The sequence below is a fragment of the Echiichthys vipera genome, assembly GCF_963691815.1.
Source record: "Echiichthys vipera genome assembly, chromosome: X".
NCBI lineage: Eukaryota > Metazoa > Chordata > Actinopteri > Perciformes > Trachinidae > Echiichthys > Echiichthys vipera.
Genome location: NC_139825.1, coordinates 23,214,389 through 23,236,608, shown reverse-complemented (window position 1 = coordinate 23,236,608; position 22,220 = coordinate 23,214,389). Strand labels below are relative to the sequence as shown.

General features: G+C 39.2%; 1 protein-coding gene across 2 annotated transcripts; it reads right to left on the bottom strand.

Moving 5' to 3' along the window:
• Positions 1 to 1,296: 1,296 nt before the first annotated feature.
• On the bottom strand, positions 1,297 to 16,662 carry tmem51b (transmembrane protein 51b). 2 transcript variants are annotated; one of them, XM_083938632.1, is made up of 3 exons: positions 16,438 to 16,662; positions 3,863 to 4,299; positions 1,297 to 2,723 (listed from the first exon to the last, which is right to left on the bottom strand). In XM_083938632.1, the coding sequence occupies exons 2-3, from the start codon at positions 4,282 to 4,284 to the stop codon at positions 2,270 to 2,272; spliced, it is 876 nt and encodes a 291-aa protein (XP_083794758.1). In that variant the 5' UTR covers positions 4,285 to 4,299; positions 16,438 to 16,662; the 3' UTR covers positions 1,297 to 2,269. The 2 variants fall into 2 exon arrangements, with proteins under 2 accessions (XP_083794758.1, XP_083794759.1); XM_083938633.1 differs by having other exon boundaries at positions 16,488 to 16,662.
• Between the last annotated feature and the right edge of the window lie 5,558 nt (positions 16,663 to 22,220).

Sequence of the window (22,220 nt, the reverse complement as noted above, 5' to 3'; positions counted from 1 at the left end):
TCTCTCTCGCCCTCTCTGTTTGTTTGTGTCTGGTTCAGTCATTGAATCCCAGCCAGGAATGTGACTGACTCCCCGGGCTGGCTCTTCCCTCCGCCAGCTGTTCCTCCCTCTGCTACATGGCAGCTGCACATAAAAAAAATCCATCTGAACCGAGGGGAGGGTGGAGTTTAGGAAAACATAGTTGATGTTGGAAAATATAAAAATACATTAAGTATTTCAGATGTTTAAAAGCCGGGCAGGTCAGCATGTTGTGTTTCTTTAGCAACTTTTGTGAACATGTAAATTTAAAACTAGATGATCTAGAATACGCTGTATGTTTGTATATTTGCTTAAGAAGGTGAACTTGAAACAGCATTAATAGTCAAGTATGTACTCCTGCGTTAAGATACTTTACTTGAGTTTTTCCATTTTATGCTACCTTATATTTCAATTCCACTAATTGTCAGAGGAAATGTACTTTTTACTCGACTACATTTATGCATTAGTTGACATTACTTTACGACTTGACATACGAATCAAATGATCAGTTTATAAAATAAGCTCCAACTCATCAGTGAAATGCTTCTTGTACATGGATGCATAAACACTGATAATCTAATCTAATCGAATCTAATGATGTGTAACAGTATATCAAACACAGAGGATTTCATTAGTCCAGGGGATAGATTGATAGATACTAGAAAGAAGTAAAAGCTTGGCATGTAAAATGCAAAAAAACAGTGTGCTATGATCAGAGACAAGAATACACGCAGTTATATAATATATATAATAATATATATTTTCACAATTGCCATATAACTCTTCAGTTATTATTTTTAACAAAACTCTTGATTGTGATGTAAATCATTGTTGACCTACTGATGGAGAGTATATTTCAATGAACGAATGCATTTAAGGTTTAAATGCGACTCTTGAAAATTTAAATATACATTTCATAAAAATATTACACCGATATTAATCCTATAAAATAACATAATAAGAAGTCAACTAAATTTAACTTATTCTAATTGATTCTTACATTGATAACAAATCCTCTCATGCATTAGCAATTATTGCCCTTTTTTACCATCGGAGGGCGCTAAACATTAACCAATGCGCAGGAAGCTAAATATTGAGCTTGTCAAGATGACACAATAGAAAAGAATAAAGCAAACAGTTTGATTTTATTAACTGAAAGTACAAAGACAATATTTATCTCTTTCAAGATAAACATAGTGTCATCACACTTACAGCAAGAAAAGTCACCCAAAAAAGGAGCAATAACTTTTATTTGTGTGTATGAGTGACACCAGTACGTTTTCACTGATCTATGCATCTAAGGGAGATGATGTTTGAATCATTAACCACACACAACTCATTTTCAGCGTATTTTTGCAAGAAAAATATTAAATCTTGACAGGATCCTAAAGCAAATAGAAAAGCATTTATTCACCATTTATTTATTTTTTTCAAACAGCACACAGCAAAGTTTAAACATCTTTCAAGTCTTATGAAGCACTGCATGTTTAATTGTTAATGTCACATCCCATACACACATATCAAATAGTTATCCAGTGGTTTTACTTATACAGTAGATTATAATTGTCCCCAGTGTTTCCAGTATTTTACAGTTCATACTGGACGTCACACAGATGGCATTTTTTAATTTTCAAGAGCCTGTTAAAGACAATGCATTTGAAAACAATTTACATTCACAAACCCACAGCTGGTACATCATACATTTCTGGCCTCAGTGCATTTTTTTTCAGTTACAAATCACAAAATGGTTGTACATTGTAATGTTTATGATACTTAATACCCCTTAAAATCTCCCAGGTGATCAGTTTCCCTTTTCCCCCTTTTTAATCACAACAATGTTAATTTAATAGTTTAAACTTTTCCACAACTAATCAGCATCAACACAGCAACATTATGAATTTCATGCATGGTGAAAGTTCAGGATATTGTCCATTGCAACACACAACTGGCTATCAAATACAACTGAAAGGCTGCCCCATGTTTGACATAAGTTATGGCAGTTTTGACAGCTGATCCTTTCACACAGACTTAATTAGGCTTCATGACAGTATAAATATGCCGATCACAAGTTTCATTGACAAAGACAATGTTCTCACTTCAGGAATGTGTCTGCACGGCCTCCATCACGCTGCTCGCAGCCACATTTAACCTACTTACTGCCAACCTTGAAAATGTGTTCTCAGAAATGTTATCATTAGTCCATTTAACACAGACATATTTTTATCAGGAGCTGACAATAGAGTAAGAGACACTACCCTAATTCAGGCATCTTACTGTCATACTGCGGTGGCGGAGTGATGGGTTCAATGGTGACTGGATTGTGTGTGGGGTTGCGGATTTGCAGGCGGAAGTCCTTCAGGTGCAGTTTTTCTGACTTGATCCTCCTCACCCGGAGGGGCCGCAGTAAACGGCTGGCCCGGCTGCTGCTGCGAGTGGGCAGGCTGGGGTTTGATGTGAGGCCAGGAGGGTCGGCCTGGATCTCAGCAGCTGGTTCAGCCGGAGCTGGTGTGGGATCATTAAGAGGGGTGACCTCGGTGGGGTTGTCGCTGGGCTCTCTTCCCTCATTTTCCACAGCAGCTATGATGTCTTCGTAGGACGGCAACTGGGAGGTGCTATCTTGAAGGTTGCTCTGGCGGATGGGGTAGTCGCCACTGCCAACGACCTCCTCATAGCTTGGCACATTGAATGTCGGTCGGTCTGCGGCTCTGCAAAAGGATGCAAGAGGTGAGACTGAAAATGCAGTCTAAAACAAAAGATGTGACTGCTTAGATTAATATTAATTTAAAACAACAGCAACAAAACATTATGAAATGATCTGGGCTGTCTCATAAAGCAAAATTATTAATTTAGCTTGACTACTGTATTGAGTAAAATCTGCTCAGTTTAGATCAGTTTTAGGGATTTTCTTATCAAAGGTATCAAAAAATATATGATCCATTAGACACTACATTCCATGAGCTAAAGTGTGAACTATCATGTTGGTTTAATCGTCTTATCTTACAAAGTTACGTGTAGAGCATATATGTGATCATAGCATCTTTCAAATGATCCGGATAGCCGAAGTTTTTGTTTGTATGAAAAGGAAACAATCTCAGTAATCATTTAAAGCAATTCTTACCTTTCTGGTATGTCGCACAGCACTTACTAAAATTTTTAGCACAAACAACTTCGCCTCCCTCCAAAGTCCCACCCTCTTCCCCCTGTCTGACCTCTGACGCTCCCTCCTTCCCTAATTCGCAAGCAGTGACAGTGGTTTGCAACTTGAAGGGACGCTGCTAAGGATGACAGGCAAGAAGCTCAGCAAATCATTTTATTCTTTGCTTTAATGCAGGGTTTTTTTGTTCTATTGGCTTTAAGCATTTTCATTCATTCCCATGTCAGTTTCAATGGGAATGCCCAAGGACCTTTCAAATCCTAAACAAAGTGGTTTAGATGACAAAGATCTAGAAAAAAAAGTGTATTGCCAGTGTGGCTCAAAACGGGATAAAAAGACAATTAATGATAACCACAACGCTGAGGCATGCATTAATGGGATATGACACCATTGAAAGGCGACCAAACCAAAATAGACTATTACAATTACAGATTCCTCAGTGTTTGGAAGTTGTTGGAAACATTTGGAATAATGTAAGTACACATGTAGGTCTAGCCCCTTTTAGACGTCTTAAAGTGGAGCGTTTCATGTTATAAGTAACATGTTAAATATTGAAATGCTTCAAGACATCGAAGCAATGAATTTGTGTAACATATGTTTCAAAGTTTTGAAGTTTGAGTGATACTTATATTTGACAACATCCAAGAAAAATCTGATTATAAAACAAAAGGAAAAAAAGCCGGTACTCACGCTTCCTCCTGCTCTCCTGCCACATGGTTCATGAGGTCACCTCCTGTTGGCGCTGGTTGGTTACTTCTTGCTCTGCGTTGATTCCTCTTGCTCCTCACACCGAGGAAAATGGATAAAAGCAACATGGCTGCCCCAACTCCAACCAGCACCATTGCTACTGTTGAAGACCTTGTGCTGTCTTTGTCGTTTTCATCACCATCGCTGTCAGGCCCTGTGGTGGAGTTGCCTGACGAGGTGGGAGCGCCGCCCGAATCCTCTCCGTCCATTGGTATCACGGTCCACACAATCATGACAATACCCAGGGCGATGAGTCCCACTCCCAAGGCACACAGGGCATAGTGGGCGCCTGAGCCGGTGCCATCTGAACTGGAGGATCTGTTGGGGCGGTTGTTGTCGCCACATAGACCACGACTGGAACACATCGCTGCAAGAAAAAACTGCAACACAGAGGAAAAATACAGTGATAACAGATAAGAGACATAAGCCGTAGAGTGTTTCCATTGTAGCATAATTGTGGAAGTTCAGGCAGGCACAGATGTAGTTTTGCAATCACCATAGAGCTGCAACTAACCATCATTTATTTTATTAATTAATCTGCAGATTATTTTCATGATTAATCGATTAGTTGTTTTAAGCTGTTGATATTAGAACATTTTTGTATTGCGATACTTTAGCTATTTACGATATATGATGCAACTGAAAAAAAAACGAGTTATGGAATTTAGCATAGGTTGAACCGGGACAATAAATGAGACTTAATCCTGTCAGTTTTGATTAGACCATACAAAAGCTTTTTATTTCTAACCAGCAAAAGTTTTCATTGTGACCTAAATGATGAGCAGAGTTAGACCATGCAGACTCTCATTGCGTCCTTTGTGATGACAGTATCACAATTGCTCACATCACAATGCAGAGGTTGATACAATATATTGTTCATGCAGAGCTGTTTTGTCTCTAAATTGTAAGAAAATGGCAAAAAAATCCCCATTGCAGTTTCCTAAACCCAAGGTAACATCTTCAAATGTCTTGTCCAATCAGTCCAAAACCAAAATATACGAGGCGTGTTATAAATACTGTGAGTATCAAAATGCTCACTCCCCGGAGAAATGCACACGGCTTGTATTCATAAACTGCATTTAAACGAGCCATCAGGACTTCTGTACAGTTGTGATGTCACTAAGTGCAGCTACAGTGCCGTTACAGTCATTCCCCGGCTGCAATGAAGCTTCCCAGATGCCAAAGAGCACAGATGACGGAGACCTGGAGTGTTCCAGACAGAGGGTGAATACAGGTATATTCAGACAGAAAGTATGTGATAAAAATAATGTGTTTTTTTAACATTAAAACATATAAACATGTTCTAGTGGAAACCTAAAATACAATTATGAACCTGAAAATGAGCTGATACTGTATCTCCTTTAATCAATTATCAAAATAGTTGAGTGATTTTCTGCCATTTGACTAATTGATTAATCTACTTTATTAATCTTGTTTCAGCTCTAGCAACATGGTTCATATACCATCATTTCCATATTACCACAAAACCCTATCTCTAACACAACATGGTCCATATAATGACTTAATCATTATATCTGTGTATGCTATCAAGTCAAGCTCGAAAAAAGAGTTCATCACCAAGAGCTTTTCAATCTGCACAACATGCAACGCCCTTCCTGCGACACCACTGCCTGTAATTTTACCTCCCCAGCCTCTGTCTGTATTATAGCATTTAGTTTGAAGCATGTGAGTGTTGAATGCGTCTTTCAATGTATGTTCACGTTCATTAAAATGTTGTTCATCCCAGGCTCTGTTGTGGAGTGTTTCATTGCTGCAAGAAACAATACATACCTGTCCTGACTGAATGTATTCACCATGATTTTGATTTTCCCTGTAATTGATCTGGCTGCATCTTTGAATAAATGGCTTCATTCCTGGTTTGTACAAAATTGTTGAGACTTCATTTTTTTTAGCAACAGGAGTGAGAGAGCAGGTTGAGAAAAAAACAGGTTCGAATTAAACAAGTGCAGTGGCAGCTCTGCACGTGTCTGAACACGACAAACTTAGAGACGGTATCATTGAGGGGAATGACTCACACTCAAAGAATGGAGCCACACAAAAAATGTCCATGGTAATGATGATGGTATGATAATATATTACTCACCATTCATTATGAAAATATACAGGAAAACCCAACGAAGCAGATATGAACAGAAGCTAAGTTAGTCCCAGACATACAGGGGGTAGACAAAATAGCATGAAGGCTTGTATAAGTTAATGCAATTCAATACAACAACCCTGCATCACGGCTACTTTTGTGAAGCTTGGACTGTTTTTCTGTTTTCTTCTTTCTGATTTTGTAACTGTACATTTACTTCAAGTGTTTTTGTGTCACATGCACTTTATTGGGTACATAAAATGAGGTGGGGAATTCTTGCAAGAAAACAGTTTTCAGTTGTTTTTTCTTTTTGTCACCCTTTAAAAAAGGGTGACAGTGGAATCCCTCGATAGAGGTTGCATACGTCTATGCGCCCTATTCATTCAACCAGCGAGTCATTTTTCCTTCTTAAATTATTCAATTTGAATACATTTTATAGGTCTGAAGAGTAAACTAGCTAAAATATATCCATAAAAAGGGAAAAATTAGAGAATAGTCTAAAAATACAAATTTGTAACTTTGCTGAAATAGGATTCTAGGGGTCCTACTGAACCACCAGGTTAAGAACCACCACTGCTGTAAAGCAATGCAGATGTTCTCCACTGAGGTGAGTTCTGTGACGAGTGTTAGATCAACTAAAGCCAAGGTCAAGTGTTTGGAAGCATGTTCAAATTATAACATCCTGTAGGAATTCATTCATTATTAAAAGGAGACTGTTGTCGTAAAAAACACAGCATCTGGACCACACCTGGTCAGCAAAAATGTTTAGTTTATAAAGCAGTGTTCATAAAATGCTACATTGGTAATAAAGGTGCTGCTGTGCACCAGATAAATCTTCAAAATCATTTAGACCAGCACATGGTTCACACACTCACTTTACCTATAGCGCGGCAGCATTGATCTACTATATTCATACTGTTTAAACTAAATTCTGGCTCAACCACACACACATTTTCCTCAAACTACTTTGGATTCATTTGCACATACAGCAAACATGTATTTAGCCTGCGAGTTGCAGTGTTTGCAGAGTTGTGTGCACTGAGACATCCTCCTGCATCAGTACCACTGTGATACTGAGCTGTTATGTAGAATAGACACGAAACCACAGGCTGCAATTTAAGCTGTTGGGTCTGATGCAAAACATTGCTTTTTCAAAGTCGCTTCAATTAAAATGTTGACATTTAGACAAAAGATAATTTAAAATGTATTTACGTAACAATATTATCAATTAAATGATGTAGAAATAATGATAATTTCAACATGAAGATTTTAATGTAAAAAGAAAGTGATTACATAATTTTGTTTCTGGGTCCAAATCCACGAAGCCAAGACAAAAGACAATACTTAGATATCAAACATTAATATCAACCCTTTTTAAAATCATTTTTTTATACAATAATGAAAGGCAGTAAAAGCTGTTTAAACTACAATTTCTATGAAATTTGCATATCCAGCCTGAATTGCTGTAGTTCCCATTAGAACATATAAACAACAACATAATATCATACACGCAAAAAAAAGTTATTTATTAAGCACCATTTGTACACAGCTCAAAGGGCCTAACTGACAACAGAGGCATTTATCATACATTTTCTATCACTCTTATCATATTTTGGGATTTAAAGATACACTGTTTAGTATTATCTTTGAAAAAAAATGTATAAACTAATTTAGAAGTAATCCCTTGTGTGGTGATGTCTGTATCTGCCGTCCTCTGCCTGAATTTTCTGTTCTCTTATTAGTGTCATCTGTGCGGGACCTTTCTGGGCAAAGAGGCTCCCACCCCACGTGTGTGTTTAACCCCCAGCCAATAACAGTGTGTGTGTAAGGCAAGAAAAAATGTTTAACAAATGAAAGTGTTGGCTCCACCATATTTATCATAAATGTAGCATAATGCTCAAACGTTACATTTGTAATAAACTTGGTGCTGAAAGCGTGCAGAACTCAACATTTCTGTTTGCTTGACTTTATTTTCCTATGCACCTGTCTATGAAGTGTGAATAAGACAACAGCCTCTGAACACCCACACAGGTGTTTTGTCCTGCCTTAACATGTGGAACAAAGCTAACTGGAGATGTTAATCAATCACTGTATATACACACCCACACTGTCCTGAGAAGAAGTCTAAACAGACAGATCAACTAAGAAGCAGATCAACAAAGTCTTTAAACAACTTAACAATGCCAGCTGAAAATAAAAGACACCTAACGAATATTTGACATCAACTTGACTTTCCAACCCAAGGATTTATGGTGATATACAGTATATCACTGTTTGAAGACTGAATCATTTTTAGGCTGTCCATTTCTGTTACACAATGCAAACAAAGTCAAAGGCAGTTCTACAAAAAAAGTGAAAAAGCTTTCAAACAGCAAACTCATTATTGCAGACTTTTCTGAAACTGGACTTTGTTTTCACAAATTTATACTTAAGGGAACATTTTTTGAAGTGCCATGGATGATACATGACTTGACATTTACATATGGCACAGAGAGTTAGCTGGGAATATGAGTATATTTGTACCTCTCATAGCGATTAAAAGTGTATCATGCCATTGTACTGTAGTGTATATTACTTCAGTAAATGTACCATATTGTAAAAAGTGAGATTACCATGTCTTTTCCATTTCTAAGCAGGTTGAGGTGTTAAATACAATAAATAAATCCTGTGAAAGTATGAAAACACTCAATCCAAAGAGTAAATCAGACATTTATGAACCTGTAATTTAGTATAATATGTCCCTTTGCCAAAAGGGTTAGCACAAAAAAACAAGGCTTTCTTAAAGTTTGCAATTATTCCCAGGTCCAAGTACATGATCTTTGTTGGAAAGTATGTATATTATACCTTAGGAAGACTGTAATTCGACAATTTGTTGGTGAAAATGCAAAGTCTACAATCAATAATCAGTCAAATCCACTGCTTCTACCTACTTTAATCATACATTAAAGTGAGTAAATCAGTTAAAACTTATTGCAGCCATCATTTCTAAGCCACCTGCTGCTGTTTTCTCAGGACAGGATTGACACACATGAACAAATGTCAATTTCATATATGATTTCAATTTTAAAGTCATGTCATCAATGCACTTAAATGCAAATTAATAAGTCCAACCCTTCGAAGAAAGCACACCATACAATTAAGTTTCTGTCCTCTCGTTCTGACAAAGAAGTGATGGGATGGGCCAAATTATGCAAATACAGGGGACCAGTAACAAAGTGCAGACATCTATTTAATGACTCTTTGTCGTTGAAAATGATGGCCCAGACACTTTGTCTGTGTTAGAAACGATGACACTTAGCAATTTGGTTTGCACTGCTGTGTGTAAAACTTCTTGAAAGTACTTCAAATCTAGGCAATATCTTGATATTATTACATTTGATTGTTTTTCGATCGGATTATGTTTATTTTTAAATTATGCTATTTAATTATTGATTTCTTCAAACTAAGTGAAAACTACAAATATGCGCTATTTTTTATTCATGTTGTGACATTAATCTGTACAATATGCTGTGATAAATCATATAGTTTCAGTAGAAATAATTCCACAGTATTTTAGATGCTAAATGTAGCAGCTATAGACAGTAGACGGACAGTTTTTTTTCTCCAAATTGTTTTTATTGATTTTTGCAGACCAGAACACAGAAACAGGTAAAACAAATGTACAATACATCTGCTTCAAGGTGAAAAAAAAGAAAAGAAAACCACAGACAGACAAACAGAAATCCCCAACATGAATCCCGCTATCCCTCCCAACAACCCACGTCAGACACGGTCACAATAACAAAGAACAAGTAAACAAATAACATGTAAAGAAAGTAGATAACGTAAGATAAAGTAAAAAAAAAAGTAAAAAAAAAAGGAAAAGACAGAAAAACACTGAAACTAATAGCAAAAATAATTAACTAATTCAAGATGGAGAAAGACAACAAAAAATAGAAAAAATAAAGGGGGGGGGGTGTCTCTGTCCTTCAAGCACTAGGAAGTGTCCTCAGCATCGTCAGGGATAACAGTGAGACTTTTACCAATAAGAGCCAGCAGTGGGTCCCAGGTTTTGTGGAATGCTTCCAAAGATCCCCTCTGTGAAAACCTCAACCTCTCCAAATGGAGACATTGTAAAATTTCACGTATCCAACTATTATGAGTCGGTGGAGAAACACGTTTCAGAATGTTACGTCTGGCGAGCAGGGTGGTAAAGGCCACGACACGCTGTGTAGTAATGATTTAGATGGAGGGAGTCCCAAAATAGCAGTCAGGGGATTTGGTTCCAAATTTGTGTTAAGAGCCTGTCTGAGGGTTTGAAATATATCGGACCGAAATTCAGCAAGCTTTGCGGGCACGTCCAGAACATGTGTGCTGGGCTGGGGACTGCTTACACCGGTTACAAGCATTACTGTGACTAGGGTATATCCTAGCCGATTTAGCGTTGGTGAAATGGGCTCTATGAAGCACCTTCCACTTTAACAGGCCGTGCCTGGCACAAATCGAAGATGAGTGTGACCAGTTTTAAAATGTCCCTCCACTGGTCATCAGTAATGTCTACCCCCCAAATCCTTTTCACATGATATCAGTCGTTTGTGTCATTGAGAGACAGGAATTGGTCCATCTCAGCTTCAGGGGGGTGGTTCGGAAAAAGTTGGAATTGCTTTTGGATAAAATGTCTATTGGCTATTAGGCAGGCTGTATTTGTTCGACATAAATGCAAAGGACGCAAAAACACCTTCGTCATACAGGTCATTAAGCGTTTTGAGGCCTTTATTTGACCATATGCGGAACGCAGGGTCGTTCAGGGAGGGAGAAACGCATAGATATTCAAAACTGGGGCAAGGACCGAAGCCCTTTGCAAGCTGTACTGCTTCCTGAACTGGATCCAAATTTTAATGGCATTGGCGACAACCGGATTAGGTGAGACCTTGTGGGCAGTTATGGGGAGCTGTTTCTCCGCATCTAGCCCCACTACGACCTCAGGAGTGTCCGATCCATGGGAGAATATGATGTTGAGCAGCCTTCTGGTGTTGAAGAATGGATGTCTCCCTAATATGAAGCCTGTCTGGTCTTGTGAAATTATTGATGACATCACACTTTGGAGGTGGATTGTGAGGACCTTAGCAAAGATCTTAAAGTCTACGTTTAAAAGTGAGACATAAGTAGGATCCCTGTCTTTCTTCAGGAGCAATGAAATAGATGCCTCATACAAGGTCGCTGGCAGTCTGCCTTCAGTAAAGGAGTCATTGAACAATCTCACAAGGATGCGAGCTAATAGCATCAAGTACGCCTCAAAGAACTCAACTGTAAAACCATCAGGACCAGGAGATTTCCTGTTCTGCATAGACTTGATCGCTTCATGCAGCTCCAACAGAGGGATGTGTCTACCAAGCTCCCAAGCGATGTTTATATCAATCTGAGTGTGCGTTAAGCAGTCTAAGGGTTGGGAGCCGCTGCAGTAATTGGGTTGCATTCAGAAGTATATAATGCGGTGTAAAAATCAGAAAAAGACTTGTTGATTATCACTGGGTCAGAAGTGTGTCTACCGTCTGGTAGTTGAATTTTAGAGTTTAGTCTGGAAGCACTAGCTGCACGGGCCTGCTGCGCCAGGAGTCTCCCTGCCTTATCTCCCTGCTCAAAAAAGCTTTGTTTGGGTGGTCGTAGCTGTCTCTCCACTACGCGTGTCATTGAGAGGCTATGTTCCGAAATATAGTAGTAGCCGTTTCTTATATAGAGAGGGGGTAAGTTCCATTGAGTCTTACCAGTTCCTCCGCAATTTCCACCAACCTAGCCATGAGGGTATTTTTCTACATCAGCTCAGATTGAATAGAATGCAGGACTTTAACTGTTAACGAGGCGGTCTAAAAATAATATAAAATATATAAATTACGGTCAGTCCGGGGCTGTTATAGTACAGCGACACAGTCAGCACCAACTCACGGTTATCCAGACAACATGACATGGCTTGTCTGCGGTGAAATCAACAGCTCTCGCACAGGTTGTAAAGCTGCAACATCACCTCTCTGTATTTCTGGCGCTGCTCCACCACCTCCAGAGCCTAGTCCTCGTAGATGGTGATGGGAGACCCTCTGTATTGTAACTGGCCTCTCCTGGAGCAGGCTTCGCGTATGATTTTCTCCTTCACCTGGTACCTGTGCAGCCTAATGACTACTGGCCATGGTCTCTGCCCCTGCTTCGGTTTCTCAGCTAGTGTGCGGTGAGCCCTGTCACACTCTGGCGATGATTCCAGGAAGCCTTCCCCAAAAACCTCCATTAGCAGCTCCGTGAAGAAGACTGTGGGCCGCGGACCTTCAACAGATTCTGGTAATCCAATCACTCTGATGTTATTGCGCTGGCTTCGGGACTCCAGGTCGCTGACTTTAGCCAGCAGCTTAGCGTTGCTCTTTGTTAGCGCAGAACAGGAGGACTCAAGCGTTAGCAGACGCTAGTCCTGTAAATTTGAATTAACCTCGAGGGAGCTTATCTTCTGAGCGTGGTCGGACACTGTGGCGTGGACGTTGTCCAGCTTTGCTTTGAGCGTTGAAATGGAGGCTTTGAACTCGGCAGAGAGGGCTTCATGGCGATGTTCCAAGAGGTTAGTAATGACCGCTATGCTAATCTCACCACCTGCCTCCTCTGCGGGGCTAGCCTTCACCAGCTGGTCTTTTACAGTCTGTCTGGTCGAATGTGTCGGCATAATTCAGTTCCACTTCAAAGATATGCATGTGACTATCTATTCTTCCACAACATGTAAAAACGGGTACCAGCTAGTTGACGCGCAATCAAATGTAACCACTACTATTACCGCCCGAGCTCCGTTGAACATCTATCGCCTATCATGACAGTGCAGTGAATAATACCAGACTATAACACATGAAAAACTCCTGCTACACTATCAATCACAGCACTTTAATATAATTGTTCATGTGTACCATTTGCACAAGTTGTTTATAAGTTGCTTTTACCTTTAAGTCTGACATGACCCTGACAGGAAGTTAAATTTGGTTTCTTACCATCTTGTTGTGTTTGATATTAATTAAAGAAGATTTATTCCAAGAGAAACCAGAGTGCATAAGGTTACATAAGGTACATAAGTTATGTTTCACATGTGTCATAGTACAATATAGATAGGAAAACATTATTCTTAATATTGCAATGTTGATTCTTGCCATGCACAGCCCATTCTGTTCAGGTTTTCCGTCCACACGGCCTCAGCTCAAGAAATATCTGTGTCCACACGAAACCAGTGAAACCGGCTAAAAACGCTGTAATACACATGCCAGGTCTGGACGTAGAGCTGTAACTGCCACAGAAATACAACAACAACAGAGTAGAAGAGACGGGGAGACGCTGTGTATAATACAAACACCAGTGAGTTTCTCCCCAAACCGGCGATTTCCCAAATCCTCATCTATCCTATAGAGGAATCTGTCGACTGTTTCTGGTGTTGTTGGAGACTTTTGTGGAGTTTAGGACCCTGATGCATGAATCACTCTGTAGTTAGTGGCCTCAACAAGCAGAGGGTGCTGCCATAAGCCCCTTACCCGTCCCAAAGCACTCACAGGTGGACTTTTCACACCTTCTTAGCAACTTTATTTATAAAACGCTACTAGGCACCAATTTAGCGACTTATTCAGACCAACAGGGAAAAGGGAGAAATATATGGTCGGCCTAAGTCATTCACATGCACGAGGCTCAGAGTATGGATCTGTGTCTCTCTCCTCTCATGCAGCAACACTGTTGTTGTCATGTGAACCCGCAGAGGTTAGAGGCCGGAGGTGGGGCTATATCTGCATCATTTAATAAAGTACACGGCTTCCCCGTCCAGACGACAACGCCACAGGAAAACGCGTCTTCGTGTGGAACCAATATAGTCTAATATTGCTGTCTCTGGGCAAAAAACTACTGTGACTGTGGTGTCTCTAAACTTTTTCTTTGGCCAAATCACACACATTTTGCTTTTTCTATGTGTACGTCTTTTGATAATTGATAGTTATATATTTTTGTTCTATATTCACTGAGGCTTCCCTGAAACTGTTTGGGCGATATCCTTACTGGAGCCAGCACTGACTTTTTTCAATGGATTAAATGGATCAGTTTGACATGACCGATCCACATGGAGTTTCCTTGTCAAAAAAAAAGTGTAAGTGACTTTCATGACGTCATTTCAGGCCACATAGATTGAGTTTATAGAGCTATCCCTGGCCTCTGGTTACCTTGATGATTTAAATGATTAAATGCGTGTGATTTTAACATGGAGCACTGCTATTGAATCAGATTCAGTAGATTTCCATACCGTAGATGGGTAGAGGGTTCAGTGTGAGGTCAGAAAACCTTTTGATCAGTGCAGATTACAGTACACATGATGGCTTGATCACTGATTATATACATGACTGACTACTGTATATAAAGACATCAACACACCACTAATACTGCTCCAAATAACACCTAACCTCTGCAGTAGCATGATAAGAGTACCTACACATTAACCGAAGCACCAACAATGTAATATGTGAACACAGAGTTTATTAAACGAGTGTTTTGAAAGACTTACCTACTGGCCCCGGTACCTGCTCCATTCAAGTTAATTACCAAATACAATCCAAAGGGAAGGAGCCCATTGATGATTTATTCCAGCTAAACCCGTAAACATTGTTGTTTTTTTGCAGACACGGTAATCCCTGCCTGAGCGTCTCGATCGGCCTCTCAATGTCCAGATTCAAAACAATAAGCCTCTGGTTTATCAGAGCACGGTCAACGTACCACAATGGCAGCCTATGAAAAGTTTCTGGTTTGTAAGCTTTCATTTTTGTTGCGCAGCCGGGAAAGATACAAACACGAACCATTCTGTCTCTCTTCACCTGAAGTTGCAGGATAGTCCTCTTTACCTGTGCATCTTCTGGCAACACACAACCCCTGACCCCTGACCCCTGAGCTGGAATAAATCATCAATGAGGGTTCCTTTTGGATTGTATTTAGTAATCGACTTGAATGGAGCAGCTGGTACTGGCACCAGTAGGTAAGTCTCCTTAAAAAACTCTTTTAATAAACTCCGTGTAAAATACTACATTGTTGGTGCTTTGGTTAATGTGTAGGGACTCTATCATGCTACTGCAGAGGTTTTGGTGTTATCATGAGCAGAATTAGTGGTTAAAAAAGACGTTTTAATGCGTTCAACTCGCTGCGCCGAGCTTATCCGTGTGACTCTCCGGAAAATCTACGTTAATAGTTCATACAAAAAAAAATGTCTCGATGGCTTATTTGATGAACCAATTTGCCTAAAAAGACCCTGGGATGATTTAACACCAGAATTTCCCAAGTACAATTTTTTTTTTTTAAAGATTATTTTTATTTGTCAGTTTTCAAGCTATTTTTCAAACCCACCACCGCTGCCTCGAGGACCTTCAGCCTCTTTACATGGGGCGACTGCTCTAACCACTCAGCCACCGGCCGCCCCTAAAGTACAATTTTGAGGTACTTGTGCTTTACTTAAGTATTTCCATTTTAATCTACGTTATACTTCTACTTTCTACTACATTTCAGAGGAAACTTTGTACTTTTTACTGCACTACATTTATTTGGTAACTTAAGTTACTTTACAGGTTCAGATTAGTAATACAAACTATTGGTAAATAAAATTAGCCCCACCTTTACCAGCTGCAACATTACAGTGATATTTACATTTATCTATCAATTATAATCTTATATTCTAATATTCTTAAAATGGCCATTCTGCATAATGAGTACATTCACTTTTTGTACTTTAAGCACATTTTGATGTTAATACTTTTGTAATTTTACTTAAGTAACATTTTGAATGCAGGACTTGTAACAGAGTATCTCTAAAGTGAGGTATTGCTATTTTTACTTAAGTAAAAGCTCTTCCACCACTGGGTATTACCATCATTACAGAGAAAATATGTTGACAGCATGATATAACGCTGTCGTGGTCTGTGATCCAGTTTTCACACCGACCTTCTGTGTAATGGCTTCTTTTGTTCTTTGCATGAACACACACACAAACCACCTTGAGCTGCTCTGCACGTTACAGACTGGACGGTGTTTATGGGTGTGTCCTGATCAACAGCACATTTCAAACAGACATTTAAAAAAAGTCAGTCTCTCCTGTGATAATCACACACATGATTACTGCTTATGGGTAACATGCTAAACCAGTCAAATATTATTGGAGGATCTCCGTCCTTCAGCAAGTGTGCAGCTTTTATTTGTTTGTAAAGTAAGAAGGGACCTCAGAGGGAGGACCTGTCCTCTCACAGCAGCTAGACACTAGAAACTCAACTTATCCAAACACCGCTCTGATTCAGCACCTCATAAAGATACTTTAAAGCCAAATCAACCCGACTATGAGCTCTGGTGAGTGTGATAGTGGTATTGGTTGTGGTCTAAGGTGGTGAAGGTGATCTGGAAGAGGCCTTACCTTTCCGCCGCTCACTGCCCAAATAACTTCCCTCTTCACCGGTGAGTTACCTGAAGCTCGCAGGTGTTTTCAGGAAGACCACAGGGGAAAATAGGAAGAAGACTTGCAGAAACAACCACCGACGCCACCGATCAACCGAGATACGTGTTTTTAAAATAACAAAAGTGATTTTTAAATAAACAACATTTACCGTTACAGACAACAATGTTTTAAAGAGGAACTTTGTTCAAATTCCAGCCGCAGTGAAACCTCCCTCTCCTGGTTGTAAAGCGCGTCTGCGACCCTGTCTTCCGCGTGGTCCTAGCGCCGGTCCTTGTGATGACACATTCGTGGGACACCCTGAAAAAGATGAGGAGTTACATTGAAGAATAGGATATTTAAACTATTGAAAAAATAGTATACATACACTCCAGTGTATTTATTCTGAATCAGGCTGGATGTAAATGACTGGCTTTGCTATAAGATAGTTCATCCTGAAAAGTGTTATCAAAAGGATTTATGGACTTATCATGGACAATAAAGATGACCTTCTGGTTAAAAATTGTACATAGGCCGACACAAAACGAAATATATGAAAGGTAAACCTGGGTTAAATGTGTTTCATAATGAGCAGGAACCATTACAGAGTGTTTATATGTCTGTCTGTGTACAGATTTTGTCACCTTGATGGCATCACAGCCGTTCAAGATATAGTCATAAAACTTTTCAGGTTTGAGGTTGAGATCATAAAGGAGGCCAAGACCCAAAGATGGGTGTGGTCCATGCAAGGGTGTTGAAGTACTGAATGGCCTGCATTGCCCTACCACTTTACACAAGATGGTCTCTAGTTTGTGTGTGTGTGTGTGTGTGTGTGTGTGTGTGTGTGTGTGTGTGTGTGTGTGTGTGTGTGTGTGTGTGTGTGTGTGTGTGTGTGTGTGTGTGTTTAAAATGATCCTCAATGTGGTTGTGCTAGGTAGTTAAAAGGTACGAATCAAGGACAAAATGCAAACAGGAATTTTGATGCATTATTCAATTCCAAAACGTATTGTAACAAACTCATCAAAAAGCTAATTTTGTGCTTGATCACCTGATTGTATCAGGAGATGTAGGGAGAGTAAATATATAGGTGCTTCTCCATATTTTTCACCGTAAGTCTGAGGAAGGGCAGGTGCCCGAAACGTCACTTCTTAGAATACATTTGTCATGGAGCAGCTTCTGGTGTCCTGACTTTATTTCCCTTTCATGTTTTTGAAATATCATAAACCTGCACACTACATACTTTTGTATATCTGCACCCTTCCAACTTTGTTTTTCAACAGCTGCACAGCAAATTTGATCCTTTTAATGCATTTGTCTTTAACAATAACAGGACTATGCTGTTTATGAGTTGACAGTTTCACCTTTAATGTTGCATCAATCAAAAGCTCTGACAGCTTGGTGAAGATAGACAGTAAACGTCATATTACCACTGGTGTTAAAAGCAAATACTATTTGAGTCCTTCACCTCTGTTTCCATACAGGTTTGAACTGGTCTAATCTTCCCGCTGAAACAACTTTGCCCTTGGCGACTGAAGGCGGCGCCCACAAAGTGGCAGACAAACCTGTTTTCTACTATTTGGATTAACCTCAGGCATTCTGCACACACTGTGGCCCTGTGACATTTTCAGATGTGTGTTTTCATGCACAGGAACAAACTTTATACAGCTGTGTGTTATTAAACATGATGTAACTGTACAAAATATCCCATTACATTCTCTCCATTGAGTTTATAATATAAGTAACAACATTGCCTTTTCTTCAGTGCTTATACAGTATAAACATATGGAGCTTATTTATTTGGATGTGTGCAATTTATCACTTTCAAAACCAAACATTCAACTGTATGTTTTATTTACACACTGTAAAATCTACATGGGATGCATTTTGTTTATACAATTCTCTCAAGATTCACATTCAAATGGAAACCAAATATATTAGGTAACACTAATGAGAAGATCAATTTTGACCTTGAAAAGTACAGAATTCCTGTTAAGAGATCGACTGTGTGCTAAAAAGATAATACAGTGTAGACATTTTAAGTTCCCCCACATGTTCAAATTTCATATATTTTCTAAACTATTATCTAAAACAGAAATAACAAGTGTGATGACAACGATGTAGAGCTGCTGACCTGACACAGTTCAGGTCTCCTCAGAAGATTAACAGTGGATATGTTTCTCTACAGTAATGAGCATAAGTAATATATATATATATATATATATATATATATATATATATATATATATATATATATTTCCCTACATCTCAAGTAAAATTATTCATTAACTGACTTGTTTAACAGTTGAAAGAAAAGAGCAGTAACAACAGTGCTGTGAGACCTATTTCACTTAAGGCATTAAAGTAGAACAACACAGTGTTCATTTCCATTTGTACGTTATTCCTTCTATAAATTCATAATATAAAACTAATTTAGTTGGAAAACAAACAACAACATTGACACCATAACATCATCTCCTTCCTCATTATATTTACAAATGATCTTTGTTTCTGTCCAGAGTATGTATTGTTCTTATACTGGTCCAAATAATGATACATTTGAAGGATTAAATCAAGTGGTTCACCCCTTAAGAGACTTCCACTCAAAAGTCCAGCGATGCTGAGTGCAGGTCACTCCCAGTAGTAAACGATAGCACAATAACAATGTAAACATATAGCAACAACGTCAGCAATCTGGATGGATGAGGCTGGTTCAGACGTTGGTGATTTCAACACCCTTGTAGGTGTGCATCGGGCTGCCTTTGGTCCGGGGAACGGCCTGGACTCGGGCCTCCCTGGGCAGGGAGCTGCAGCTGCCATGGAAGCCCAGACTTCGCTCCACAGAGTGGCTGTTTGCACGTAACCTCAGCGGACTCTGGGGAAAAAAGAAACAAAGTGTGGATTTATTTATTTACTATCATTTGCATTTACAGTTTCCTCAACATAAATATTAAGTATTATATATATTTATATTACAATGTACACCTATTTCACAAAACTTACCCTATTTTACATTCAAATTGTGACATATGCTGCAACAACCAACTATTTGACTGAGAAACTGCGTAATGTATATAATGTTTATGACTTGCGGTGTATGTGTGAGCATGTGTATGACAATACATTTAAATTTTATTGTTATTTTATACCTACTAGTACATTTGAGCTCCACTCAGGCAGTGCATTTGAATTTCATTCAGGAAAATATTTTAGTTTCCACCTCAGTATAAATGTACCAGAGTTAACTAATGAGCTCATTTTCATCTGCAGTCTCTGGGCAGGTTATTACGAATTTTAATTAATAGCCTAATGTTATCAATATAAAGCAACACTTTGAAGAAACACTGTGTTGAACTGCAGAACAACAGAATACAACACAAAACAATACATAAAAAATGTATCAGATATATGTAAAAAATAAAAACAATTGAGAGTAGGGCAGTTCAGAGATGAGGTAGTACGATTACTCATGAATGCAAATTGTGTTTGCTTTAAGCCATCCCTTGAATTTATGTTTAAATGACAGGCAGTTAGCACTCTCTATCTTAATTAAAACAAACAGATTTACAAACAATATCAGCTTTCTGAGCTTTCTCTCATTACTTGACACTTTTGAATGATCACTCTTTGTGTCACGTCCTACTTCAACATCTCTTTACACAAAGAAATAAATTGCAGCAATTTTCTCTCAAAACTGAGAGATGATTGTTATTCAGCTTTAGAGCTGTGTAATTCTATCAAGGTTATTAAATTCTCAACTAGTTTTTGCACGTATGTGTCGTGTGTGAGAAAAGTACAGCACCAGATGTATGTATCTATATATAATTTAATTTGTATCTATTCATATACAAATAGACACTTATCCATATAGTTTATTTGACCAGACAAAGTAAAGAAAAACAAGAAATGTAGGGGGAGAGGCGTACACAACAAAGGTATCCGGCCAGAATCAAACCAGGGACGTTGCATTTATGATACGAGAACACCCACAGAAAGATATACTGTATGCATAAATATATGTAAACAAAACAAATGAACTACTGTAGGTCTGGTGGTGTTGGATAAAATCATGTATAGATAAAGTATGCAACATGTGCTGCTAAATATACTGTATGTCCCAGTGGTTTGATTTGAGTGTGAAATTAAATGATACCTTGCCTGATCTTCTCATCGACAGCCTCTCCTCAGCAAAGCGGTTAACAGCCACAGGAGAAGAGGAGCCCATAACCTCACTGCACTGCTCTGCACTGCTGTGAGAACACGGCATTACAAGACATACTCATTTATGTGCACAATGTTTAAGTTTAATCCTTAAATGATCACATTTGTTTTCACAAGATTTACAAGAACATGGTCGTATTTTAAAAACAAAAAAAATAACTGGAGAGATTATGTGTTTCATTGTGATAGAACAAAATCCCTTTTTGCTTTAAGAGTAGGATAGATCAGTATGAAACAAGAGTTGTCCACCTGTGAGGGACAGCGAGGGATTTCATCTCTTCGTACAGGTGCCGATGCAGCATGTGTTTGTGGCTGGGGATCCCCAGGGCTTTGGCCATGGCGTCTGTGTCAAAGGAAGGGTCAAGAGCCATTACAGCTCCATGGATCCCTTTATCCTGAAGATTGTCTGCAAACTCCTGAAGAGAACAACACATATGCAGACTTCAGACTTTATATGCAGTCCTGCTAAATGCCATATTGGTACAAAAATTAGACTTAAAGGGGACCTATTGTGCTCATTTGTGTTTTAGTTTCTAGAGCTATAAGTACGTCAAAAACGGGGATATTGAAAACTCAGGAGTGTTTTCCCTCTGTGTTCTATCACCAGTGGCGCTGCACCACAACAACAAAGCTTTCATTGGTGACTGCATTTTTAAGGACTCCTAGAAACTAGTAGGTGGTGTCTGGTTGCAATCTGCTCCGTAATACCGTCGTTGACCTCCCACCCACCTTAAGGTCTATGTCTCTGATCCACTTCATTACTCTGTGACACGTCCAAACAATGGGGTCCCAGTGTTGGTACTCACATTTTGCTCGCTGGGCCTGCAGGGCCTGCAAAAATGCAACACACAGATAACTGCAGGAACACTTATGAGGCTGATGAAAACACCGCACAGAGAGAGATCTGGGAAGGAAGAGGACGTTCTGAGATAATGCACCACCAAGGGCTCCTGTGTGCCTCAAGCTATGGTGGATAATAATGGACATCACATGCAATTTTGTGAGTGAAGTTAAGTAAAACTTCAAGGATTGAGGAACAACCATCTGCACCTTTTCATCTATTCTCATGTGAATTTTGATCCATAATCTGACCTCTTTATCAAAACTGAGTATCTGCAAGAGCTGGATTGCCAGGAGCAGACTGGTCTGGTGGAACTGATCGCCGATGTTGAGGAATCTCTCCAGGTCCCTGCGACTCAGAGAGTTCAGCACTCGCCCGTCCACTAGATTAGTCTGGAAGGTCTGCGAGTATTGAGGCAACCCCACATCACTCAGCCAAGATGTTGCAACCCAGTGATGGTCCATCTCGGATGCTTTTGATAGTCTAGAAGATGATTAGACACCACCGATCAGCAGAGGTATAGGTTTTCAGCTCCTTTGCTTAAGTAAAAGTAGCAAAACAGCACTGTGAAAATACACCATTACAAGTAAAAGTATTACTTAGTATTACTAGCAACATATATTTACAGTGTCACAGAGAAGTGCTCATTATGCATTAAATGTCTCCTGTGATTGTTATACTATTATTACATTGTTGGAATATTATT